This window comes from Lissotriton helveticus, chromosome 6 (genome assembly GCF_964261635.1).
Source record: "Lissotriton helveticus chromosome 6, aLisHel1.1, whole genome shotgun sequence".
Lineage (NCBI taxonomy): Eukaryota > Metazoa > Chordata > Amphibia > Caudata > Salamandridae > Lissotriton > Lissotriton helveticus.
In genome coordinates, this window is record NC_136067.1 from 824,527,546 (window position 1) to 824,553,028 (window position 25,483).

Below are 25,483 nucleotides of genomic sequence, written 5' to 3' on the forward strand. Positions count from 1 at the left end.
CACCAAGAACATGGCGAATCTGCTTATAGCCTTTTATAGGAATAGCCATTATAGGAATGGCATGGGGAGTAAAAAAACGATGGATTAAGGACCAGATCTCTGTACTAGGGTGAATGTATGACATTGTTCTGCATTCTTCCATCAATTGTTCTTTTTGCATTTGTCACCCGAGTGGAACGGGTATGCCCAGATGTGGGTCCCATGCTCTCCATGCCATTGGAATCAAGCTATCCTGGCTGAAGAGGGGTGAACCCCTGCAACTGGTCCTAGAATGCTTGTTTCCAGTCCAGGGAGGACCTGGCCTGGCAGTTCGGGCTGGACTGTTCCCATTGGGCACAAGGTCAAGACTGATTTGCATATGGCTGGGTTCAAACTGGAATGGCATCAAAAAACGATGGATTTAGGCCCAGATCTCTGTACTGGAGTTAATGTATGACATTGTTCTGCTTTCTGTCCATCAATTGTTCTTTTTGCAGATCCCAGAGGTAAGACACAGATTAAACGAAGATAACTGTTAAGCCAGGGTATAGTCTTAACATTTATGGTTCATAATAGGAGGGCATCAAGCTTTTCGTCTTCTGTTAAGCCAATACGATTTTGGGGAATTAGTGATAAAACCTCTTGTGATCAGGAATTTTTAAATATCTTCTAGAGCAAGTACTGGGCAGATCAACATTTGCGAACAGAACTCCACTAAAACCACACTGACTCTGCAGGCAATATGCTTGGACTGTGAGCTGGTGGATGTTGGGAGGCAGAGTAACCCAAGCGAGAGAACCTACGTGTTTGATTCCCCCCTATACATGTAATCTATTCTAGACTAGACATGCTGGTAAGGTTCTGTGGTGTTGGGAATATAGTTTTAAATGTTTGGTCAGGTCTGAGAATTATGTCCAACCACAAATCCCTATGCTGGACATATTTACCACAGGGTGGATATTCCTACAGTCAATTTTTTTGTTCGGTGACCATTGAACTTGAAGCTCCTAGTTTCAAGCACAAAAGCACAGGATTAAAGAACACATTGCCATGACCTCTGACATCAATACTGGATTAACCAGCTAAATCACAGCGTTCTCAGGGGCCTTCACTCTATACATTGGTGGGATTTGTCCTTCCACACACAATATATGAAATGCCTTTTTAAATGGCAACACTCTGACTGTTCTCAATCTCAAAGTAGAAAGCTTGAAGAATCATGATGTCATATAGCTAAATAAATCCCCTTGCAAGGAAAATATACTTCAAATATAAGCAATATAATTGATGAAATCTTAGTTTTACTTGTGATACCAATCATGTTGGACACAATTGAATGAAAAAAGCAAATAAGCAAGGAAGAAGTTACTTACCTTCAGTGACGCTCTTTCTGGTTGATATTCTATCGGACCACAGATTCCTGACCTTTAGCGTATTACACAGGCACCAGACTACATCCGAAGGTTTTTACAGCAGTGCTCCTATGTGCCTCTAGGTGGCTCAGTGCAGCTCTGCGTTGGCCTCAATTCTCCTTGGAAGTGACAGAGTAGAGCCGCCTAGAAAGGCCACTTTGGCACGTCGACATCAGTTTCTTACTTGACTCTTTGTACATCAACGGATGTGGGACATGAACAATTTTAGGTACCAGTGTGCAGATCTCTAATTTAGGATCTTTTTAGATGTGAAGAATCTGGGGTTAGATATTCACCAGAATGAGTGTTACAGCAGGTAAGTAAATCGTTCATTTGAGGGTTACTTTTAACCACAAACTCCTTACTTTCAGAATAGATACCAAAGCAGAATTTTCCTAAGATGGAGAGTCTGTGGAGTAGACTAGGACCAAAAGGTCCGGGAGGACTAAACGGACAAAATGCCCTTCCCATTGGACCTGGCTGTCAAGGCAGTAGTACTTCATGAACGTCTGCATGGACGCCCACGTTGGGGCCTGACAGATGCCAATAACAGGCACTGTGTGGGCCAACACAGTTTAAGCATCCTTGACATTGATGGAATGAGCCCTCCGGGATTACAGAGGCTGCTTTTCTTAATGCAAAGGACTATCTACCGTGACAAAATAGTTTTCTGCACCGCCTTACCTTTTGCACCCCAAAGAAGCCCACAAAAAGCTGATTGTCCCCCTGAACATGTGAAACCTTAAGGCTCTTCTAGGATCTAGCTGATGGAGTCCCTCTTCCTCTTTTGAGAGGTGAGGCAGAGCAAAGAATATTGGGAGGATGATGAAATGTGAATAAGGAGTCACAACATTTGGCGAAATGGCTATCCTGGTCCTCAACACCAGTTGGTCATGGAAAAAGGTGTACAGAGCAGCTGCATCGAGAAAGCCTAAAGCACATTCAAACAATGAGATAACAAGTGAGGAAGATAGTTTTGAGAGTCAGAATGATGCAACAAGCAGCCGTGCATTGGCTTGGATGGAGTGCCCAGAGGTGCCGATGACTGCCTGTGGCATTGCTGGGCAATGTGGGCCGAGGGAGAGGCTGCCCCTCAGCTGGGGCCTACAGGAGCTGAGGTGCCCGCGCTCCAACGGTGTGAGGCTCCGGGGTTATTTTTGTCCCCCCCTTGATTGCCATTCAGTGTGAAGTGGCCATGGGAGTGGCTGACTGACCCCACTACATTGGCTGCCTGGGAGGTGAGGATCATCCTGCTGGTGCCGCATACCGCAAGTTAGCCTGCTCAACCCCCACCTACTGCTGGACTGCCCACGCTTGGACCCTAAGGACAGGGAGACAACACCCCCCTCCTCACACTGAGGCTTCAGATCAGTTGGGTCAACTGAAAATTACTCCCTCCTGACCTATAAGTACTTTTATCGTAGGAATAGTCTCTCAAACACAGGGCATATACTAACAATATCTACACAAATTGTAAATTTTTTCTCATTTTACTTTATTTCACAATAGAAAGATTCTTTTTTTTCCTTTTTTTAACATCATTTTACACTTATAGCATTTATAAAAAAATATATATACTTTTCCACATAATTTGTTTTGAAAAATATAATTTCACCACAATGAAACAGTGCAAATATATCTGTGGTTGATCAGATTCATATTAACACTAGATCAATAAATAATGCACAAACCAGGTAAAGAGCCGCACGCACACAACACATACATTCTTCCTAAACATCCATTCCATTACACAAACAAATGATGTATCCTATATCATTGAATCTGATGCCCAATTAATGACCAAAGTCATTAGATTTAAAAGAGGGGAGATGGTCGACGCGTTTCGGTGGAAGGAACAGGAGTACGAGCCACCTTCTTCAGGACCAGTCAGATACAGTGCGATATAGGAGCTCAAAACCTGCGGTGCAGATCTTTCAGAAAGACTAGGCGCGGAACTACCGGCACTTCTCAAAATTGTGAGGACCTGTCACGCAATCTGGTCTATTGTACGAGGAGAAGGAGCCAGATTTCTGCTACTTTATTGATAAGGGGATGCGTACAGCTGTTTTACTGTAGAATGTTTAGGTAGTCACTGACAGGCAAGGAGGCGGCTGACTGTAATCTCTAAATTCGCCTTGTCTTTAGCTAAAGGTGTGGAGGGGACGCCACCTTTTGAAATGTTTATCCGTAGCTATGCAGAGCCACAACCGTATAAAAGTACGATATATCTTTATAATGCCCGCACCCTGTGCTGTGGCGCGAGGTGCCTCGTGCTCCGCGGCGGGAGGCAGCTGTTGCTTCTCACTCGTGTCCCCGCGCGGACACCGTCATTCTTGTGCTTCTTTGAGTCCCTGCGAGGACCGCGTCCCACCTGTGCTGGTTCTGAGGTGTGGCCCTTTACTGTGCTCCGTGCTGTCGGAGCCTGTGCTGCGCTTCGTGCTGTCGGAGCCTGTGCTGCGCTTCGTGCTGTGAATCTTTCTTGCCAAACGGACAAAATGCCCTTCCCATTGGACCTGGCTGTCAAGGCAGTAGTACTTCATGAACGTCTGCATGGACGCCCACGTTGGGGCCTGACCGATGCCAATAACAGGCACTGTGTGGGCCAACACAGTTTAAGCATCCTTGACATTGATGGAATGAGCCCTCCGGGATTCCAGAGGCTGCTTTTCTTAATGCAAAGGACTATCTACCGTGACAAAATAGTTTTCTGCACCGCCTTACCTTTTGCACCCCAAAGAAGCCCACAAAAAGCTGATTGTCCCCCTGAACATGTGAAACCTTAAGGCTCTTCTAGGATCTAGCTGATGGAGTCCCTCTTCCTCTTTTGAGAGGTGAGGCAGAGCAAAGAATATTGGGAGGATGATGAAATGTGAATAAGGAGTCACAACATTTGGCGAAATGGCTACCCTGGTCCTCAACACCAGTTGGTCATGGAAAAAGGTGTACAGAGCAGCTGCATCGAGAGAGCCTAAAGCACATTCAAACAATGAGATAACAAGTGAGGAAGATAGTTTTGAGAGTCAGAATGATGCAACAAGCAGCCGTGCATTGGCTTGGATGGAGTGCCCAGAGGTGCCGATTACTGCCTGTGGCATTGCTGGGCAATGTGGGCCGAGGGAGAGGCTGCCCCTCAGCTGGGGCCTACAGGAGCTGAGGTGCCCGCGCTCCAACGGTGTGAGGCTCCGGGGTTATTTTTGTCCCCCCCTTGATTGCCATTCAGTGTGAAGTGGCCATGGGAGTGGCTGACTGACCCCACTACATTGGCTGCCTGGGAGGTGAGGATCATCCTGCTGGTGCCGCATACCGCAAGTTAGCCTGCTCAACCCCCACCTACTGCTGGACTGCCCATGCTTGGACCCTGAGGACAGGGAGACAACACCCCCCTCCTCACACTGAGGCTTCAGATCAGTTGGGTGCCACCGAGGGGGATCCCAATTGTAGGCAAGTGAAAGGGAGCTGATATGGGGGGGACTGTCGCGACCGCTGAAGAGTCGAGGCCCTGGGGCAGTGACCATGTTCCCCACATTGATTGGGTGAGTCGGGGGCTCTGGCTGCGTCCCCGCTGGCCGTTGCCTGCATCACAAGGGACCGAAAGCTTTAGGTGTCCCTGCTGAGGGGGGATGATTGCTAGGGAAGCCCTGGGCCCTGAATCTGGGATTGCAGGCCCCTTCCTGGATGGCCACTGAGCCCCTCCGACTGTATGACTCTGAGGGGCGCTGAGTGTGTGCATCAGCCTATAATTATATTCTAGAGAGGTGCCTGGGGCCCCGGACGGAGCCCTCCCCATTGGATTTCTTTTTCCTTGGAGTGACCTGGATGGGCGTTGGGCGGTGAGGGGCCTAGGCCTGGGTTCAAGGGGGAAAGTTCCTGATCCCCTTCTGGTGACTGGACTTGCTATATTGCCCCGTCAGCGGGCTGCGGATTCAGCCTGTACAGGCCACCCCCTGCCTTCTTCAATTATCCGCACTTCTACTCTTGGAGGTGCTCGGCGACACCCACATTCACCTTGGCATTCTCGGTGGTGGGTAGGGGCACTCACTATTGGACTGCCTCTGGGGGACCCCATGATGACCTGCCTCTCCTGACATACCCTGAGAAGACTGCACTTGGGACCGAACCTCTTACCGCACTGCCGAAGTCTTTTCTGCTCTTCGATCTATTTCTGTCCTGCTGAAGGAGAAACTCTTGTCAGAGTGCTCCACACTGCTGTCAACGACGCCCAGTGGGCTCCCACCCAGCCATCCCTACCCTCCCGTCTACATTGCGGACGATCCTTTCCATCGTAAAGAGAGCGGATGCTTGTGCTGCTGCGGTGTCTTGGCAAGCGGGATGTGTCTCCACCGAGAAAGGTGATGGGTAAGGCCCGTGCACTTTCATCAGGGGTAAAGACAAGCCTACTCGCTCGGCGACCTCAAAGACCCGAATAGAACATTATACTACTAACCCTTCGACTGGCCATCAAGTTGGCTCCATGAGAGGGGATGGCAGCTCCCCACTGGCTGGACACCTTGCCATGATCCTTCCAGCCATCCAAACTTCACAAGCTGTGGTGGAGTTCTAAATGGATGTGGCGCTGCTCCGCCAGGATTTCAGAAACGCCACAGCATGAATCACCAAGATTGAGTCCCAGATTTCTTCAGTAAAGGATGATGTCACATCACTCAGGACCCAGGTCCCCAGTTTTCTTATGCATACATCAGAACTGCACACCGCCCTATTCAAAAAGATGATAGCGCCCAGCTTTCTTCATGCCTTTCAAAACTTGTCGCTCTTCATTCTTGGGATGTGGTTTTGGGCCCTGGATATAATGGGAATCTCCTTTCTGTGGCACGGTTCCAGGGCTCGCCTGACATATGCACACTGCCAACGTGGCCCCTCCAATGGTGGCCTGGGATTGGCTAATCTATAACTATTATTTAGCCGCACATCTCCTGGCCATCCACGACTGGTTTAACAGAGGATGGTCGGAACCCCCCCACCCCGCTTGGAATTATCCCTTTTGGATCTGCTCTATGGCTCTCTCATTCCCAACTCCACCCAGTCAGTGACAAAAAAGGCCCTCCAGGCTTGGAGGACGGCTCTGCAACACACTCATTGGGATACCACATTCACACAAATGATACATCTTTGGCAAGGTACATGGTGGAGGGAGGCGGCTCCCCTTCAGGGCTTTAGGTACTGGGACCTAATTGGAATCTCGCAACTCGGGACGTTTGGTCAGGGACACACATGCGATTGTTTCACAAACTTCAAGTCACCTACGCCCGGGTGCATACGCAGTTATATAAATACCTTCATTTGCAACATGCCCTCCAAACTCACGTCTCGCTCACTGACTCTCTTCTAGAGTTTAGCCCACTGGAGGCCAACATTTTGATGGGCAATTTGGGCAGGGAAGAAATTTCCCAAATCTACTGCACCTTGGTTGCTAATGCCCCAGGCACTCTAGACCATCTCAGAACCAGATGCAAAGGCTGGGTTGGAACTCTCAAAGATGGCGACAGGCACGATGCTCTGATGGCACCATGGGTCATCACAATTTCCTCCAAACTGCGATTGATTCAAACAATTTACCTACATACTGCCTATCTCTCCCCAGCTCGGCTCCACCGAACAGGACTTCTCTCTGACCCCATCTGTCCCCACTGTGGCAGTGCTCCTTCTATCACATGGTTTGGCTGTGCCCTGTGATTCAAAACTTCTGGTCCGCGATTGTGGGTAGCTCAGCGAGGTACTTGGATGGGAGGTCCCCCTTAACCCTGTGTTGATTTTGCTGGGAGTCCTTGAGCGCTCTGGAGGTACGAGGGCTCATAGGTCCTTCTTGGGAACGGCCCTGATAGTCACCAAAGATGACATTGCCATGCGCTGGAAATCCCCTTCTCCTTCCACCCTTCCACTCTGGCGCCGAGAGGTGGACTGGTGTGCCCAGCAGGAAGGGATGGTCTACAAGGCCAAGGGGTGTCCCCACAAGCATGGTCAAGTGTGGGGTAAATGGTTGGGCCAATAGGCGGATGGCCCTGACTGAGGCCGGAAGTGATGATGATGCTGGTGTTTTGGATTATCCTAATTTATCAAATAAATGCCAATGGCCTGAGTGATTGCTTTGTAACTATTTCAAACGTGTTCATTGTGTCTTCTGTTTTCATTTTCATTCGCACAAATTTAGATAATGTTTATACAAAAAAAGTTTGCAATAAATCAATCAAAGTTCAAGTGTAAGTTCAAACTGAAGCCCAAGAGTTACAGAGAGTAACACAACTCTACCAAAGACTCTTGAACAAAATAAAGTTGAAAACCACATTCCAAGAAAAAGAATGTTAGAAAAGGAAGTACTGTAAACCAGAAACATTTGAAAGACCATTCTCGCCTGAAGCTAGTGGGAGTGAATCTCCTGTTACCAAAAGATCAACTAGGAGAAGAGTTCAAAGTAGAAAATGTTTCACCCGATTGAGTATATTTATCTACAGTCTTAGAAGGGGACGAAACAGAAATGATAACCTACGAGTCACTTAACCAATCTCAGTTTAAGTTTGAGAGTGCATTTGAAAGTGGAATTACAACTGAAGAACCACTTTCAATTAGTAAAAGTGACTTTTGAGATAGAAAATATCTAGATTGTTGCTGATCAAAGATTGAAACTCAGAACTGAAATGAACGGTTGACTGAAATTAACTTTCAAAAGAACATGAGAAGATTTTTGAACTTTTTGTTTTGGTTATTCTTTTAAAGAAAATTTAAGAAAAGAAAAAATCTAGTACTATTTTAAAGAAACTTTTTGCTCCTGTTAAATTGTAAGCATCACAATAATTTTTTCTCGCAGTACAGCAAATGCCGTAAAATTGTAGGGCTGGTGATAACATTTGCAATATTAATAGCTTTAATCGGACTGTTGTTGTGCGTATTTAACTCAGTGGGATATGTTTCTAGTCATTTATTTATTTATTTATTTACGTAATTTTTATAGCGCAACAAATACCCGGAGGTGTCTCGGCGCTGTGGAGCTACTGGAGTCAGCCATCCTCTTACTCGTTAAACAGCCATGTTTTCAAGAGCCTGCGAAAACTCATCAGGTTCGGGGCAGCTTTAATGGCAAGTGGCAAGAGATTCCAAAGTTTTGGGGTGGCCACAAGGAAGCGCCTGTCTCCCCAGGTGACCGTTCTTGTACGTGGCACAGGGAGGAGACTGGTATTGGCCGATCCTAATTGCCTTCTGGGAGTATACAACTGAAAAGCTTCAGTCAGGAACCTGGGTCCTATGCCGTGTACTGCCTTATATGCAATACAGAGGGCCTTGAATTTAATACGGCTCTCAACTCTCAGCCAGTGGAGCTGACGAATGCCAAGAGTGGTGGATTTGCGGCGAGGAATGTTTAGGAGAATCCTGGCAGCCGCATTCTGAATGGATTGCAGCTTCGTTATGACACGCTTCTGGGTGTGAAGAAAGAGAGCGTTCCCATAATCTATTTTAGAGAAGACTAAGGTAGAGACCAGAGTCTTCCCAGCTGAGGGGGGGAGATAAGGTAGCAGCTTCTTGATTTTTTTCAGGATAAAAAATGATGACGACACGACCTTGTTAGTGTGGAGGTCAAAAGCCAGCTTGCTGTCAAAAATCATGTTGAACTTACTACTGTTAGAAATAAATTAAAACATGATGCACCAGTGCATCAAGAGAATTTAATTCGAGATTTTTAGGATAATATTTACTACTAAAATGATTCATGAGTTTATAGATATAATGAAGTTGATAAGGTGTTAGTGTGCACTTTCTTTCTCCCTATTTGACTGATTTCAATGTGTTACACTGAAAGATCTACCTATAAAAACAAAAGGGAAATTAAATAAAAACAAATGTTTGAGGGTGATTGCACAAAACAAATATGAAACAAAAATTACTAATCAAGGTCATGTATGCATTTTAGTAGTGAAGCGCCTAATTTTATTAAAGAATAAAATGAGAGAAGAGTAAAGATTGTGAGGAACTGGGAAGAAGGAAACGTTGTGGCAGAGCAGACAAAGGAAGAGGAAGAAATTTGGTTGTCAAGCGTGCATCCTAGTTTAAAGATAGAGAAGGAACCAAGGGGTGAAATGTGTATGGTAAGGCGTTGTCCTTTGAAAGAAGAAAGACTGAATTTGTAGGAGAACATGAGTGCGACAGAACCTATGAAATAAATAAGTGGAAACTATCTGATTGGTGGAGAGCCAATTCTGAGAGGGATGCATTATGCTTGTGGAAAGACTGTTTATTTTAATATGCCACAGAACTGGGATGGGTCTTTGTATTTAGCAGTAGTGTTTCGTAGAGTTTACCATATTATTGAAGTGGATAGTAAATTTAATACGAGAAGGGTGAAACAGAGTTATGAACAAGTAGTTTTAGATATATTAGGCGGTATACTTTTTTGTGTAGGTGTGGCAATTAATGATGTGAGGATTAGACGTCTGTGTTTGCCTGTAGATAAACTGATGGCATATTCAGCAGAATGAAGCAAGTAAATGTAGAGATGATGGCTATTAGAGCTATGGTAAGGCAGAATCATTTAGCATTAGATAGCCACCAGCAGAAGAAGGCGGAGTCTGTAAAATATTAAAGGCTAAGAGGTGTTGTACATATATCCCGGATAATAGTAGGGTTATTGATTCTTTCACTGCTAACCGGACGAGTCTTTCGCATGAAATTTAATCTTTTAAAGATTATAGTCTATGGGAAACAAGGTTCCTGGTTTAGTGGGCTAGGTAAGTGTCACATGTTTTAGTAAAGTTGGTGAATGGATAGGTAGTGTAGGAGGAAGTACATCATATTCAATCATACCCCTGTAATAATCATAATGATTTGTGCAGTAGTTCTGTTTCTTGTTCTGAAATGTTTTGGGATGTTTGAAAAGTGTGAAAAGATTGGGAATAGTTTGAAAAGGAAGAAACTGGAGGAAGATGAAATGGAGAACCTGAACAATTATGTCTATAACCAGCTAATGTAGTCGGAGGAGGGTTCCAGAAGGAAGCAAAGAGTGATGGTGACTGATTGATTTCCAGACTAATAACGTTATTATTTGGTTTTAGTGATGATGAAATAATCAGAGGGGGCATTTGTTTGTGTTTCCCTTTAAAAGTTCACATTTCTGTGTGAAAATATTGAGTACTAATGATTTTTAGGTTGGATCCAATACACAAATAATGAATTAGAATGCATGCAGTTAAAATGAGTTTAATATGAGATGTAAATTGTGTTTAATAACATGATTTAGTTATGCCACTTTTTGGTGAAAAAACCATGTTAGACTAAATAGGTTCTGTTTCTGTCTCTGTTTTCGACGCCTGAATTCACCCCCGTCCATCAGGTTTCCCTGTGCATCATCTCTCTCCACAGGTTCTGCAGAAGCAAAGACAGTTGATGTAATGTTTTTTAACAGTGATAAATACAAAAGCTTATTAATGAAACTTTTAGTGTACTAGATAGGTTAAAACATTTAAGATTTCTTCTGCTGTGTTTCCATAGCTCGGTTCAGCTTTGCACGTTCATGAATCACTTTTGTTTAATGTTGCATAGTTTGTTCAAAACATCTCCAGCTATCAGTGACACAGGAAAGGAGGATGCTTTCTTAAAAATGGGATTGCTATGACATATAGTACCACTATCATACATTACTCTGATTCAAAGCTAGTTTATTACATAGGATCATGCCATGCTGAATCTGTGCTTTTAGCTACTTTTCTATGCAGGAATTGTGTAGAAGAGTACCTTGATTCTGGGGGTGAGACAGAATTTCCTTGCAGACTTCCCGATCTATTGGGGATACTGTCCGACCTTTCTTTGATTTGGCTTTTCATTTGAGACGTTAAATGATATTTGACTATTTTGTATGAACTGTGCATGTCAGAGCCTTCATGGCATTTATTCTGCACCGCTTGATTTTGAGATATCTGTAATAAAACTTTTTAACTTCTTCCTGATCTAGGACTCAGTTATTGAGTGGTCCAACTTACTTATTTTTGATACTCTGCTAAACTGATGTTGGGTGGGGTACCTTTTTACGCAAGATGAACCCTGAGTGGAGCCTACTGAGGTAAATTGTGGAGATCTGAAAATCTTGCGGTGTTATGATTATTGGGGTACAATTCTAATTATTGGGTTGCAGGGTTCCACTTCCACATTTCTAAATCACAAAGGAATAATGCCTAATAATTTGAATAGATGCATTTCTTCTTCTATGTAGATTGCTTAAAACAGCGCTTTTTTGCAATTGGCACTGATAACTTGTTAAAGAAGTATGGGCCCGATGTAGGTGGCCCAAATACCGGTCGGTAACGGTGAAATTTGGTAAATTTCACTGCTACCGACCAGTATTTAGCCATTCCGATTCCTTAAATGCGATGTAGAAAGCACATAAAAGAGTGCTTTTGGACCTTAAGGAATCGGTAATTACCACCAACTTCAAGTTGGTGGTAATTACCGAATTCCTTTAAAAAAGCACTTTCCTGCTTTTTTTGAAGTGCCATGTGGCACACATCCATGCCCTTAAGCCATGCATGTGTGCCACATGTGCACACATGCACATTTCAGGGGTGCAACAGGGTGTCCTTTGGACACCCTGGGACCCTTGAAATACCTCCCGGTATTACCGATTCGGTAATACCGAATCGGTAATACCGACTGTCTTCACATTCATTCCTATGGGCCTCCAAGCCTATAGGAATGAATGGGTAGGTGTTCGGTATTACCGAATCTCAATTACAGATTCGGTAATAACGAATATTAAGGATTCGATTTTTTTTTACCAAATTCTTACCAACATCTGAAATACCGATTTTTAAATACCGAATCGGTAAAATTCGGTATTCAGAATTCGGTATTTCACTATTACCTACATCAGGCCCTATAGCACTAGTTATCCCCCTTTCCAATGGGAGAGGTAGTGTTCAAGGCGAAATCCTTGAGAGTCTTTCACAATGATCAGCTTTTGTTTGATAAATAGTTGAATCATGTTATCCAGTCATTGGCTTATCTTACGCTGCTTAGACAGACTGGTCATCATTTAGCTCAGGAACACAGGTCCACTATAGCAAAAACCATAACTGGCTTACCGATTGATTATGGCAAGGCACTAATGGCAGGGATAGTCAAGATAAATGTTAACAACCTGCACAACTCTATTAAATAGGCAGTTTGTGATCTTCCCAGATCACAGCATAGATCTACTACTAAAAGAGGGCTGCATCTGGCTTGCTGTGGCAACCTGAATAGCCTTCAAGGTGCTTTGATTTACACATAAAGCACTGTATGTCAAAGCCCTAGAATACTTTTGCATTACTTGATGTTGGTGTTGTCCTTGAAGAACCTTTAGATCCCCAGGCAAAATGATCATTCCTGTTAAGTATGTCAGGAATAATGCAGAGGCAAATCGTTACCAGAGACAGCTAGAAGGAGGACTTAAGATGCTCCCTACTGCTTTCCCCTTTTAAGAAACCATCTACACATAGATCTTTGCATGACCTGTCCACCTAATTCTTTTCTGGGTCGCTCAGCACATAGTCACCCTTATAGGTTTCCTGTGCTGTACATATCTGGTTGCACACTGCAAAGAAGTTCACAAATCAAACTGTACACAAGAGTATGAAGCAAATTTACTGACAATGGACATTGGGACAAATCTGCTGGGAACATTAAACATTATGCCCTAAACGCTCAGAAGAGTTGAAGTGACAAGAAATCTGGTAAGATAGACATGAGAGAAAAGAGACCGAACTTTAAAAAAAAACAATGTGTCAATGTTACGAAAACTGACAAATCGTTTGTCAATCATAGACAGGAACTAGCATTGATGGAATGACTTTTGTTTCTACTTGTGTTTCGCGCGATCCCTTTACAAGAACATTAACGCTTTTCTAATAGAAAAGACAGTGTCTTTGTAGCTAATTACAAAATTGAAAACAATAACGAGGTGTAAACTGATGTTTGCACAACTAATGATTACATTTGTTGAGCGTAGGGTTATTTTCCACTACACCCTTGAAGTTTTAATGTCTATGGAACTTGCACCATTCATGGAATATATATGGCCTGATTCACAGAAATTTTGCAGTAATGTACTCATGGCTTACAAGAGTACTTCTGGCTTGCTCTTGAAACACACTAGTCATACTCCAGCCATTGGGAATCAGGACCATGTATTCTATACTTATATTAAGGGGTGTTGGACCTGCCTTCTTCAGCCTTTGGATTCTTGTGTCTTCAAAACTTCAGCCATTGGCTTGCAACACTGTAAATTACGTCTTTGATCAGCCCAAAGTATTTTGGTGTCACTATTTTTCCATTTGTTGTTTAGGTGAGTTCTTCCGCCTCCCTTGAATCTGCAAGTGACCTAGCAGCACAAGCGATTCAGTGCTATCAAACGCATTTGAAAATAAAAAGAAACAAAAGCAACCAATTTCTCTGTAGCGCCCCCTTTTCAGACGCTCATGAATGAACGTATGCGCCAGTCCACAAACAAGTACCTGCAAAGCCAACAGCACACATAAGCCAAATCTACTGGCTTTGGAAAATGCTCGTTTTAAACAAGCATTTGCAATGCAATAGGTCTCGCATTTACGAGAGTTTGTGCTACTGGCATTGTAAATGACAATGCCATTTATTTATGTGTGGTTTTTAAAACAGAAAAATAAAAGACATTGTCATTTACAATGCAGTTAGCTTAAACTCTCGCAAATACAAGACCTATTGAATTGCAAATGCATTCATGATATATATATTTTTTTAAGCGGGGAGAGAGCGTGTCTTGCCTGCAACAGCAGGCAGGACAAAGCTATTTGAGAAAACCGTGCTCTGCGGCTGTTAGTAAAGCCTACTGAGTAACAACACATGTAATAGGGGGTGTCGCCATGAGAGGTTACAAAATGAGACAAGGCGGTACTAAGGAGGGCCTACTAGGCCTATTGGCCAATGAACAGCCACAGTTTACAGTGGACAATGACACAAACCAATGAAAAATATGGGGGGAGAGCGGGCGGGCTTCAAGTCCCTACCAGAATACATACAGCATGCCTAGCAGAGCAGCGCATGCGCTGCCCAGGCTCGAACTAAAAAGGGATGCACTATGTACCCTTTCAAGGCACTTGGTCACTGCGCTTTTTCTTCCACAATCCATTCCAAATTTCTTTTAGATATTATAGCTTCTCATAGAGTGGTCACCTTTTCTGAGCTAGCTCATAACTTAATAGTAACAAATGTGTGTTTCTTCTGCTATTATGCAGCAATTTTGTGCCAACAAACTGACATGAGAGCAGTAAACATGCTTTTGAAAAATATTTCAGGTCAACAAATTAAATACAGTACACAATTTACACAAAGCGCTGCATGGTACAGCCATAGGGTACTTTTGAGATATATATGAATTAATTGACAACAAAATCTATTTCAACAGAGATTGAAACAAATGTAAAAATGTACTTACAGGAAGTAAAGTTTCCCTGCTGAAGCAAGCAATCTTTTTCTATAATCTATTCCGGAATCCAACTGGATGGTATGGCAGTATGTCTATGGAAAGAAAATTCACCGGTTTACTGCCAACGCCCTGCCCGTGCACCAGTTTGTAGCTTCGCAGACTTCAGTGTACACTGCACAAAATATTCCATGCACCAGGACTTACATCTCTAATGAAGAATAAAGACTACTAGATATAACATTGATTTCCAAGGCCCATTTTGAATCACGCAAGATTCTGTAGAGCTGTGATACCAATAGTTACAAGCATTGACAAATCCACTAGCCAGGCTTTTTTAATTGAAAGTACTTCTTCCTTGATGTTTAATTGAAGGTGCGAGAGAGTTTGTTCAGGCACGCTTGTGGAAGGGCATGGGGATGTATCAGCAATCTAATGAATTTGTGGGAGGATGGATACATCTCAACGGATAAATGGATGGATGAGTATGAGTCAATGCAGATATACTACGGACTCCCAAACATGCTTTCCGAACTCTTCCCTCCATTTAGCCATTCAACTAGTAGGCACACATGCCCATCTCTCCCAATAACATCTCACATCTCCTCTTTATTAATCCACTTCAATTAATCTATACCTATTCACAACATTAGAGTAAATGCGTGAGATCTCGAGAGCACAAACGTTACACAATCCTACAAGGAAAAGGAAGCACATATTGCTAATTTACTACCTATTTTTTGGTAACTTTGGGTTCTGAAGTAGCGTGCTCTGTGCCATAGAGTGTTTCAATGCCTCAGCAGGAATAAGAAGCGCTATATAAAAACAATTTTCATTTACAAGGAGACATGACTAGAGAGTTGGTTGAACAGACAAGAGTGCACGGATTGGTGACGGGACGAGCGCGAGGCATTGATAGATGAATGATACGCGAGTGGCTAAATGGGTGGATGAGATTGTCTACATGGATGAGACAGTAAGAAAGTGGATAAAAACACTGAATGCACAAATGAATAGGTGGTTGGACAAGTGATTATCCTTCCTGCATTTTTTCTTGAAAAGGTAAACGCAGGGCATCACAGTAGGACTGTAGGTACTCATGAGATCACGGACAATCAACATAAAAATGAATGAATTAATAATTTATCATACAATTTCAGACAGACTCAACTGAATGCTTTTGAAATCAGCAGGCCTACTGGTAAGTCTCAAGCTTGACTACCTCCATAAGGCAAAACATTGGTGCGCCCCTGCAGAATGAGATGAGGGGCCCATGACCATCCCATATCTCAAAGATATTTATTGGCATAAGGCTGAATGTCTGTTCCTTCCCTCCCCATCCCTCCCATGAGTGGAGGGCCCCCCTGAAGGGTTGGTGTCCCTCCCCTGCGCTCAGCGCCCACTGCCGAACTGTGTGGAAGAGTTTTTGAGGTTGGCTGTCTAGATGCTCATACTGCTGAACGGCTGGCATTGGCTGAGGGCTGCACGGTTTCTGCAGCCTGTCATGCAGTTGCCTATGAGTCCCGACTTCCTGTTGTGCATGCACAGCACGTGCTCCCAGCGTGAAGACAACTCTTTGCACTGGTCGCACATCACATGCTGTAACATCTACGGCAACTCCCTCTACGCTGGAACCACCGCCAAACTCCAGAAGAGACTCCAGCGGATCCAGAACACCTCAGCACGACACATCCTGGACATCCCCCGCCGCAGCCACATCTCCGGACACCTGAGAGACCTGCACTGGCTCCCGGTCAACAAGAGAATCACCTTCCGGCTCCTCACCCACGCACACAAAGCCCTACACAACCAAGGACCAGGATACCTCAACAGCCGCCTCAACTTCTACGCACCCAAACGCCAGCTTCGACCGACCAGCCACGCCCTCGCCGCCATCCCCCGCATCCGAAGAGCCACCACAGGAGGAAGGTCCTTCTCCTACCTGGCTGCCAAGACTTGGAACTCCCTTCCGACCCACCTCCGCCTGACCCAGGACCACCTCGCCTTCAGGAAGCAGCTCAAGACCTGGCTGTTCGAGCAGTAGCGGACCCCCCCCCCCCCCCCCCCCCAGCGCCTTGAGACCCTCCGGGTGAGTAGTGCGCTATATAAATGATATGATTGATTGATTGATTGATTGACATCTTTGGGCACTGTGTACGCCTTGTGCACAGTGCAGTGTTGTTGCTCACTCCGCAGACTCCATCCCCTTCAGGACTGCTCTACTGGGATGAGCACTCCATCTTTGTATAGCAGTGCTATGTCAGGGTCAGGGAAAAAAACATGCCTCATGCAACTCACCACCCAAAACATTCCAGCCAGCACTCCTTTGTAGTTGCTGAGCACCTTTGCAAGCACTAGGTAAAGCTGGAGGGTGATGTGCAACACCGTATGCCTGGTTCTGGTAACAGCAGGGCACAAGTCAGGGGTACACAGCGTCCACCCACTATTTTCACAGGGTGGATGCCGTCCACCCTGCAAGAAGTGGGCCTCACTGAAATATGCTGAACTTGTCCCGGTGTCATTTTCAGGCTCTGGGACACATTTATCAGCACGCCCACATGTTGTATTTCAGACTCCAACTAGGCCCAAAGTCCAATTTTAGGTGGTCATCAGGCCTCCTTTTGGTTCACTATCCTAGTCGGGACCTATCTGAGCGTCACACCTAGATGCAAAGGAGGGGAAACAAAGGCACACAGCTTGTTACCTCTTCACAAATACTTAACAGAGACATGCTTTTTACTTTGTTTAATCCCTGTACATAAGTGCTATGCATGCTCTGTAAGAATGTCAAATGTGCTGGTCTGCCCCAGTATTTTCACAAACAACATTTTAAATACCATTATTTTTTTTTTATAGGCACTAATCTTCCCAATGCAGGGAGTCAGAGCGCTTTATATCTCCGCCGCAGAACACCTGTATTTCCAGGTCCAGACCAGCCCCAACTTCATACTCTGCAGCACCCTCGCCTACAGTCCCCCCTGGCCCCTGTGCCCCCTTTGCCTACACCACCACCGGGCTACATACTCATCAGAAGCCTGAACTTCCACCTTGACAACCCGAGCAACCACAACTCCACCATCCTCCTCAACAATCTCGCCAACATTGTACTGAAACAACTCGTCACCATGCCCACTCACAAGGCAGGACATACGCTCTACCCCATCTTCGCAGGTGGAAACAGACCCCACTTCAGCCACACCACGCAACCCCCATGGACTGTCCACCACTGTGTACACTTCTCCGTCAACAAACCCAAGCCATCGAAGACTGCTCCGCGCCCTCCACGAATAAACTGGTGCAGTCACCAAAGAGCAGCTCAACTCCACCCTCAACCGTGACACCCCCACTGCCACAACCAATGACAACCTCGCAGCCAGAGGACTCCACACTTAGATCTCCAGCTGCGCAGACAAGCTTTCCCCGCTACGTAACTCTGACAGGCAGCGCCACAGGAAAGCCACCTGGTTCACCGCAGACCTCCAAGAAGCCAGATGCACCTGCAGATGCCTTGAGAAGCACTGGTGAAACAATAAGACGCCCGAAAACCACACCACCTACAAAGATGCCATGACCGAATACCACCAACACATCAGAACCACTAAATAAACATTCATCCACAACGAAATCCTCGCTAACGCAACTCCAAGGAGCTATTCTGCGACATCCAGAAATTCACCAAACTCCCCAACGAAACCACGGACATCACCCCCTCGAAGGACCTCTGCGACGAACTTGGATCGTACTTCCACCTGAAAATCAAGAACCTCTACAACAACTTCAATGACCAAACACCTGATGCTGCAACCATCGCGCCTTCCATCAACACCAGCCAGCCCACCATCACCTCCTGGACCCTGGTCACGACTGAAGAGACAGCCTCGACCATGACAGGCCACCACTCAGGGGCCCCCATGGACCCCTGCACACCGCACATCTACCTCAGAGCCGCCACCACACCAGAATTATGACACACCATCAACACCACCTTCAAGACCGGCACCTTCCCCGACGACTGGAAACGCGCAGAAGTCCGACCCCTGCTTAAGAAACCCTCAGCAGATCCCACAGACCTCAAAACTACCGGCCCATCTCTCTCCTCCCCTTCACAGCAAAAGTCGTAGCGATGACCGTCAACGCACATCTAACAAAGTACATCGAAGACAACCCCATCCACGACCCCTCCCAATCCGAATTCCGCAACAACCACAGCACCACAACCACCCTACTCGCCGCCAAGGACGACATCCGCACCCTCCTCGACCAAGGCCACACCACAGCTCTGATCCTACTCGACCTGTCAGCCGCTTTCGACACAGTCTCCCACCGCACACTCGCCTCCAGACTAAACTACGCCGGCATACAAGGAACAGCCCTCGACTGGATCAGCTAGTTCCTCACCGGCAGAAGCCAATGAATCAGACTGCCACCCTTCCTCTCTGAACCCACGTAAATCAATTGCGGAGCACCCCAGGGATCATCACTCAGCCCAACACTCTTCAACATCTACATGGCCCCCCTCGCCGCCATCGTCAGACAGCATGGCCTCAGCATAGCAACCTACGCCGACGACACCCAGCTCATCCTCTTCCTCACCAAGGACCCCACCACCACCAGACTCAACTTCCAGGAAGGAATCCAGGTCGTCGCATCCTGGATGAGCAACAGCTGCATGAAGCTCAACTGGGAGAAGACAGAAGTCATTAAACTCGGAACCACCCCATCAGCATGGAACAACACCTGGTGGCCCACCGCACTCGGCAGCCCTCTTACACCCCGGACAAAGCCAGAAACCTCGGCATCGTACTCAACACCTCCCTCTCCATGAACAAGCAGGTTAACGCTGTTGCCTCCAGCTGTTTCAACACCCTCTGCATCCTCCGAAAGACATTTAAATGGATCCCCACCCCCGAGTCAAGAAAGACAGTCACCCATGCACTCATAACCAGCCGACTGGACTATGGAAACGCCCTACTCGCCGGCATCAATAAGTCTCTACTCTGCAAGCTCCAGATGATACAGAACACCGCAGCCTGACTGGTCCTCGGCAACCCCAGAGAAGAGCACATCAACTAACACCTACGGAACCTCCACTGGCTCCCCGTCGAGAAGCGAGTCACATTCAAGATATTCACCCACACCTACAAATGCCTCCACAACACAGAACCTCAACAAGAGTATCGCCTTCCACATACACAAACGAAACCTCCGATCCACCAACCTTGTGCTTGCCGAAACCACATGCATCCGCAGCGCCAGAACAGGGGGAACAGCCTTCTTCCACATCGCGGCCAAGACCTGGAACAAGCTCCCTATCAACATCAGACACGCCCCCTCCCTGAACACCTTCAGGAAGGCGCTCAAGACCTGGCTCTTTGACTTAACTGAACAACTGTCCCCTCCCCCTCCCTTCAGCGCCTTGAGACCCTCACGGGTGAGTAGTGCGCTTATAATTATGACTGATTGATTGATATCATCCAACCATATTATACACTGACAATAAATCGTATAAATTTGTAGATCAATGTGCATGATGTATTACATAAAATAGTTAGGATTACAAGCCGTAGGAGTTACATGTCCTTTATAGCTCGCTGTGCTATATTAGAAGGATTACAATTTATGAACTGCAAGGAACAAAATGACCTCTGTTATAAAAACAGTAATCCACTGACCCAGCTACATAAAATAAAAATCTGTCATCTGCATGTCAGATGATGTGCTTTGCAGGAGACAAATTAACCCACAATGCTACTTTGATTCAAAACTGGGACTAGAGAAAACACAGATCTCTTCAGCAAACGTGTTACCCTCCAAAATTACCTTACCATTATTATTGTTCTTTGGGATTTACTGGGCACACAAAGATCTCTGCAGCCGGTGCTAAACCCCATAAGCTATTTAAAAATGCAGACTTTGCAACCAATTAAACAGAATATATTTACAGCCTCATTTCTCCTTGTCAATTTCTTTGTGGCAGAGTTTTTACAAAATAAATATGTAAGTTGAGGCCCACATCTTGTGTCAGGGGTGCGTCACTTTTTTTGCACAATCCCAACGCAAACTCTCATTTGTTAAATCTCGTAATGCACTCAAATGTACAAACGATAGACCTGCGAAACATATTTGTGAGGTGTTAAGATGTGATGTCACTCCTTGTGATGTCAATTCCTGTGAGGTCATGGGCTGTTATGCCACTTCCTGTGATACAGCGCTGTGATGTCATGCACCATGATGTCACTTGCATACTGCCCAACTTGGTCAGTCCCCCGACTTAATTTTTTAGGACTTGTGCCCTGGTTAACAGCATGCGATCACGCAAGCATTTTATGATGGGCTGATGACAGGTTATGTCTGTGCAACTCAATGCACCTTTATGCACTTGTTAAGAGAATGCCAGATTTCTTTAAATTAACTCGTCCTCATCTTGATATATGCAACAGCATTTTTCCAGTACATGGATGGCAACAAAGGCATGGGTACAGAGCTGAAGCAGAGGAGAAAAGGCAGTTACTCTGTGTTTGAGTGGTGATGTCAAGAGCACAAGTACTAACTCACTGAGTTAGTGTATACGCTGTAGGCGAAGTCCCCCCCCCCCACCCCTCCCAACAGCTGCACAGGTCCCAGAGTAGAATTATGATACAGCCGCTGATCTGTGCAGCAACGGTCCTGCTTGAGCAGGAAGTAAATGTCAACTGGTCCTCCAGGGGATGCCTCTTCCTCTCCAAGCTCGTCTGTTTATTGCACTTGTAAAATGGCCGCAGGCCTCCATTTTCGTTAAATGTTACATATCGTGAACTGCAGATACAGCCAGATAGCGGTAGAGGAGAGTGAGCAGATCAGTAGGTGCATAGCACTCACAACAACCAATAGCTGATAGAAACTAAAATGTTGCACCCCTCAATAGAGATTGTATTAGTTTTGATCTTTGTGACTGGCGCAGGGTGTGTGAGGGCCAGATGTTCTGGCTCTGAGCTACCGCTGGAGCTGGCAGTGCAACTATGGAGCACCCAGGACCAGAGCTAGGTGTGTCCACTGGAAGGTTATGGGATCTATGGCTGGGTCGAGTTTACTCTGATGTGAGCTGGGTGTGTTGTGCACACAGCAAACGAGAAGAGATGTTTTAAGGCATGGGCAAAATGCAGGGGCGGCTCCTCCACGTGGGCATCGGAGCGTCGCCCCACTGCTTTCTCGCAGTGCGAGAAGCAGAAACCTAAAATGGTATAAATACCATTTTAGGTTTCTGCTTCTCGCACTGCGAGAAAGCAGAAGAAGGGTATGCCTGGTTGGGGGCGTGCGGGTGGGTGGGTCTGGGAGGAGTGGCTAGCCCACTGTTATGGGCGCTGACAGTTTGGTCAGCCCCAGGGACGACCAAACTAGTCATTGCACTCTCCGTTTTCTTCATGTAGACTGCTGCGCAGCCTGCATGAAGAACAAGGCTCCACATAGACGCCTGTAAGGACGGCGTCCTAGCCAATCACAATGCTGCCATTGCAGCCTTGTGATTGGCTTAGGGGACGAGAGGAAGGCTGCCCGCTTCTGCTTCCTGTGAGCAGAGAGCAGGCGACGCGGGAGTCCGGGACCGGAGGCAAGTTTTTTTTATTTGTTACATTTTATTTAATTACTCCCCGCGTGACACCCCTCCACCCCCCACCACCCGCGATTCATGCTGGCTGCGACCAGCAAAATGGGTTCTGGCCGAGGACCCTAGCCTTTCAGGGGGCCCCTTGATAGAGCCAGCTCTGATCTGCAGAGAGACTTGCCCTATCACCTTCGATAATTATTAAACAGATTGTTTTAAATACTATTTTGTTTCATTTATTTTTAATGTGGGTGATGTGTGCATGTCTATTACAGACATGTTCCAGAGAAATGTGGTGTTTATGTTTCATGCAACATCCATTAAAAAAAGTTTTTTTGAAATCACAATAGGACCTCACATATGAGAAATGAGAGGGGCATCACAGATTATTTGCAGTAATATTACTGAGCTGGTGCTGTGGTGCAATATTGAAAGCACGTGTCACTATCCGTGAATATTAGTTGTAAACAAAGTCTTGGCCAAACAGGGGTCATGAAAGAGCTGAAATTGAAACACATTCAAAGGTGTTCCGAACAGGAGCCCCGAAAAGACGTTTGGCCAGGGGGCCCCAAAATCCTTAAGATGTCCTTTTAAGATGCAGTGCTGCTGCTAAAGACAACTGTTGAGCATGGAAGTCTCTGGCAGGGAAGGATGGAAACAGAAGTGATCGTCTCGACCAGCGGTCTAAAATGTCAAAGAACAGTGCTCAAATGCTCCTGTGCCCTTCCTTGAGTTTATCAAAACCCTCTGCCAGAGAGGTTCTTCGGCCATATGGCTGGTTAGAGGGTGGACTGATGCACAATCGCTTGTTCAATCACGAGTCTCTCAGGAAACACGGAAGTAGATGAAGCAATCGGGCTCACCACTACCACAATAAATGCGATTGTGCATTTTCCACCGGCTGAAGTCCAAACACACGCTATTGCGCAGGGACGCTCTGAGACTTATTAAGTGGAACTGGTACCCTGGCTGTTGGCCGAGCAGCCTTTTATAATTAAATTGTGAAGGCCCGCACGCCTCACAGAATTACGTGAGACTCAATTATAACTCCTGCCATAGTAAATGTAAAAAGGCGCAGCATATTACTGTCAAGACTACAATGTATAATTATATTGTCCTGAAGATGATGCCTTGTATTTAATAGTGATACAAAAGGGGATGATGGACGGAGCGTTTGAACAAATCAAACACTCACCCCCAGTCAACTGATCTGGGTTTAATCCATCACCATTCTTTAGTTCACTCAGCCACCCCAGTTCAGACATGGCTATATGCAAATCAGCCTAACCCTGTGCCTCATGGGAACAGTCCAGCCCGAACTGCCAAGCCATGTCTTCCCTGGACCGGAAACAAGCATCCTGGGACCGGTTTCGGATTCATAATCCTCATCAGCCAGGCTATCTTGAATCCAGTGGCCAAGTGAACAAGGGACTCACGTCTGAGCATACCCTGCCACACTTAGGGCGAACAAAGCGATACAAAAGGGGATGAAGGACAGAGCGTTTGAACAAATCAAACACTCACCCCCAGTTAACTGATCTGGGTTTAATCCATCACCATTCTTTAGTTCACTCAGCCACCCCAGTTCAGACATGGCTATATGCAAATCAGTCTGACCCTGTGCCTCATGGGAACAGTCCAGCCCGAACTGCCAAGCCATGTCTTCCCTGGACCGGAAACAAGCATCCTGGGACCGGTTTCAGATTCATAATCCTCATCAGCCAGGCTATCTTGAATCCAGTGGCCAAGTGAACAAGGGACTCACGTCTGAGCATACCCTGCCACACTTAGGGCGAACAAAGCGATACAAAAGGGGATGATGGACGGAGCATTTGAACAAATCAAACACTCACCCCCAGTCAACTGATCTGGGTTTAATCCATCACCATTCTTTAGTTCACTCAGCCACCCCAGTTCAGACATGGCTATATGCAAATCAGTCTGACCCTGTGCCTGTGGAGTGCAAAAAAACTATGGATTTAGGCCCAGATCCTTGTACTGGGTATGACATTGTTCTACATTCTACATTAGCCAGTGTCTAACCCAGGGTGGTGTGGAGTGCAAAAAAACGATGGATTTAGGCCCAGATCCTTGTACTGGGGTGAATGTATGACATTGTTCTACATTCTGTCCATCAACTGTGTTTTTTGAAATTTTCACCCCGAGTGGGCTGGGTATGCTCAGACGTGAGTCCCAGGCTCTCCACACCACTGGAGTCAAGCTATCCAGGCTGAATGAAGGCTGATAGCCAGAAACCGGTCCTTGGATGCTTGATTCCGGTCTGGGAAAGACATGGCTTGGTAGTTCAGACTGGACTGTTCCCATGAGGCACAGGGTCAGAGCTGATTTGCATATAGCCAGTGTCTAACCCAGGGTGGTGTGGAGTGCAAAAAAACGATGGATTTAGGCCCAGATCCTTGTACTGGGGTGAATGTATGACATTGTTCTACATTCTGTCCATCAACTGTGTTTTTTGCAATTTTGTATTTAATAGTGGCATCGAAACGTCGTCGGCACCAATACACCTTATGCACTAAGATTGAGCTGTATTAGAGTGTGCAATGGTGTTTATAAGTTAATCTATGTCTGTGTAAACTGAGTACAAGTATACAGACCCATTTTGGCTTGCCTATTGGCCAATCCTTTTCGTTGTGTTTTGTGGGTCACGGCTGTGCCCACTTGTTATTGACTGTTTCTTAAACGCTACTAATTGAAAACTATTATGAAAATAAATTCTTGTCCGGCTGGACAAAAGACATACTTTCTATCTAGTGTATGATTATCTCCCCTTGTTTATTCTTTTAGAATAGGGACCACTGTTCTCTATAACATGATACTACCCAAGGTCCCTACCGAATTACCTTTGGGTTCCCTTGTCCTTGTATAATAGGGAATGAGACTGTGCCACGCTGAGGCGGTAGACTCCTCGGCCACCTGCATGTGACCGCGCTTTGTTTTAACTTGCAACAGGCTGTTGCTGTACCCACCCGCCCTCCTTCCTGCTCTGGGAGAGACCCTGGCGCCATTAGTGGGTACGGTGTCAATCACGGATACTACCCTAGTATCATCTTGGGTTTTCTA

The 25,483-nt window shown here is 45.8% G+C and overlaps 1 protein-coding gene across 1 annotated transcript in view; it reads right to left on the reverse strand.

Moving 5' to 3' along the window:
• AFG1L (AFG1 like ATPase) overlaps positions 1–25,483 on the reverse strand; it is a 562,248-nt gene that overhangs the window by 140,727 nt on the left and 396,038 nt on the right. The window contains exon 8 of the mRNA XM_078648410.1: positions 14,836–14,918. Coding sequence (XP_078504536.1) covers positions 14,836–14,918 — 83 coding nt within the window. The remainder of the gene's footprint in view (positions 1–14,835; positions 14,919–25,483) is intronic.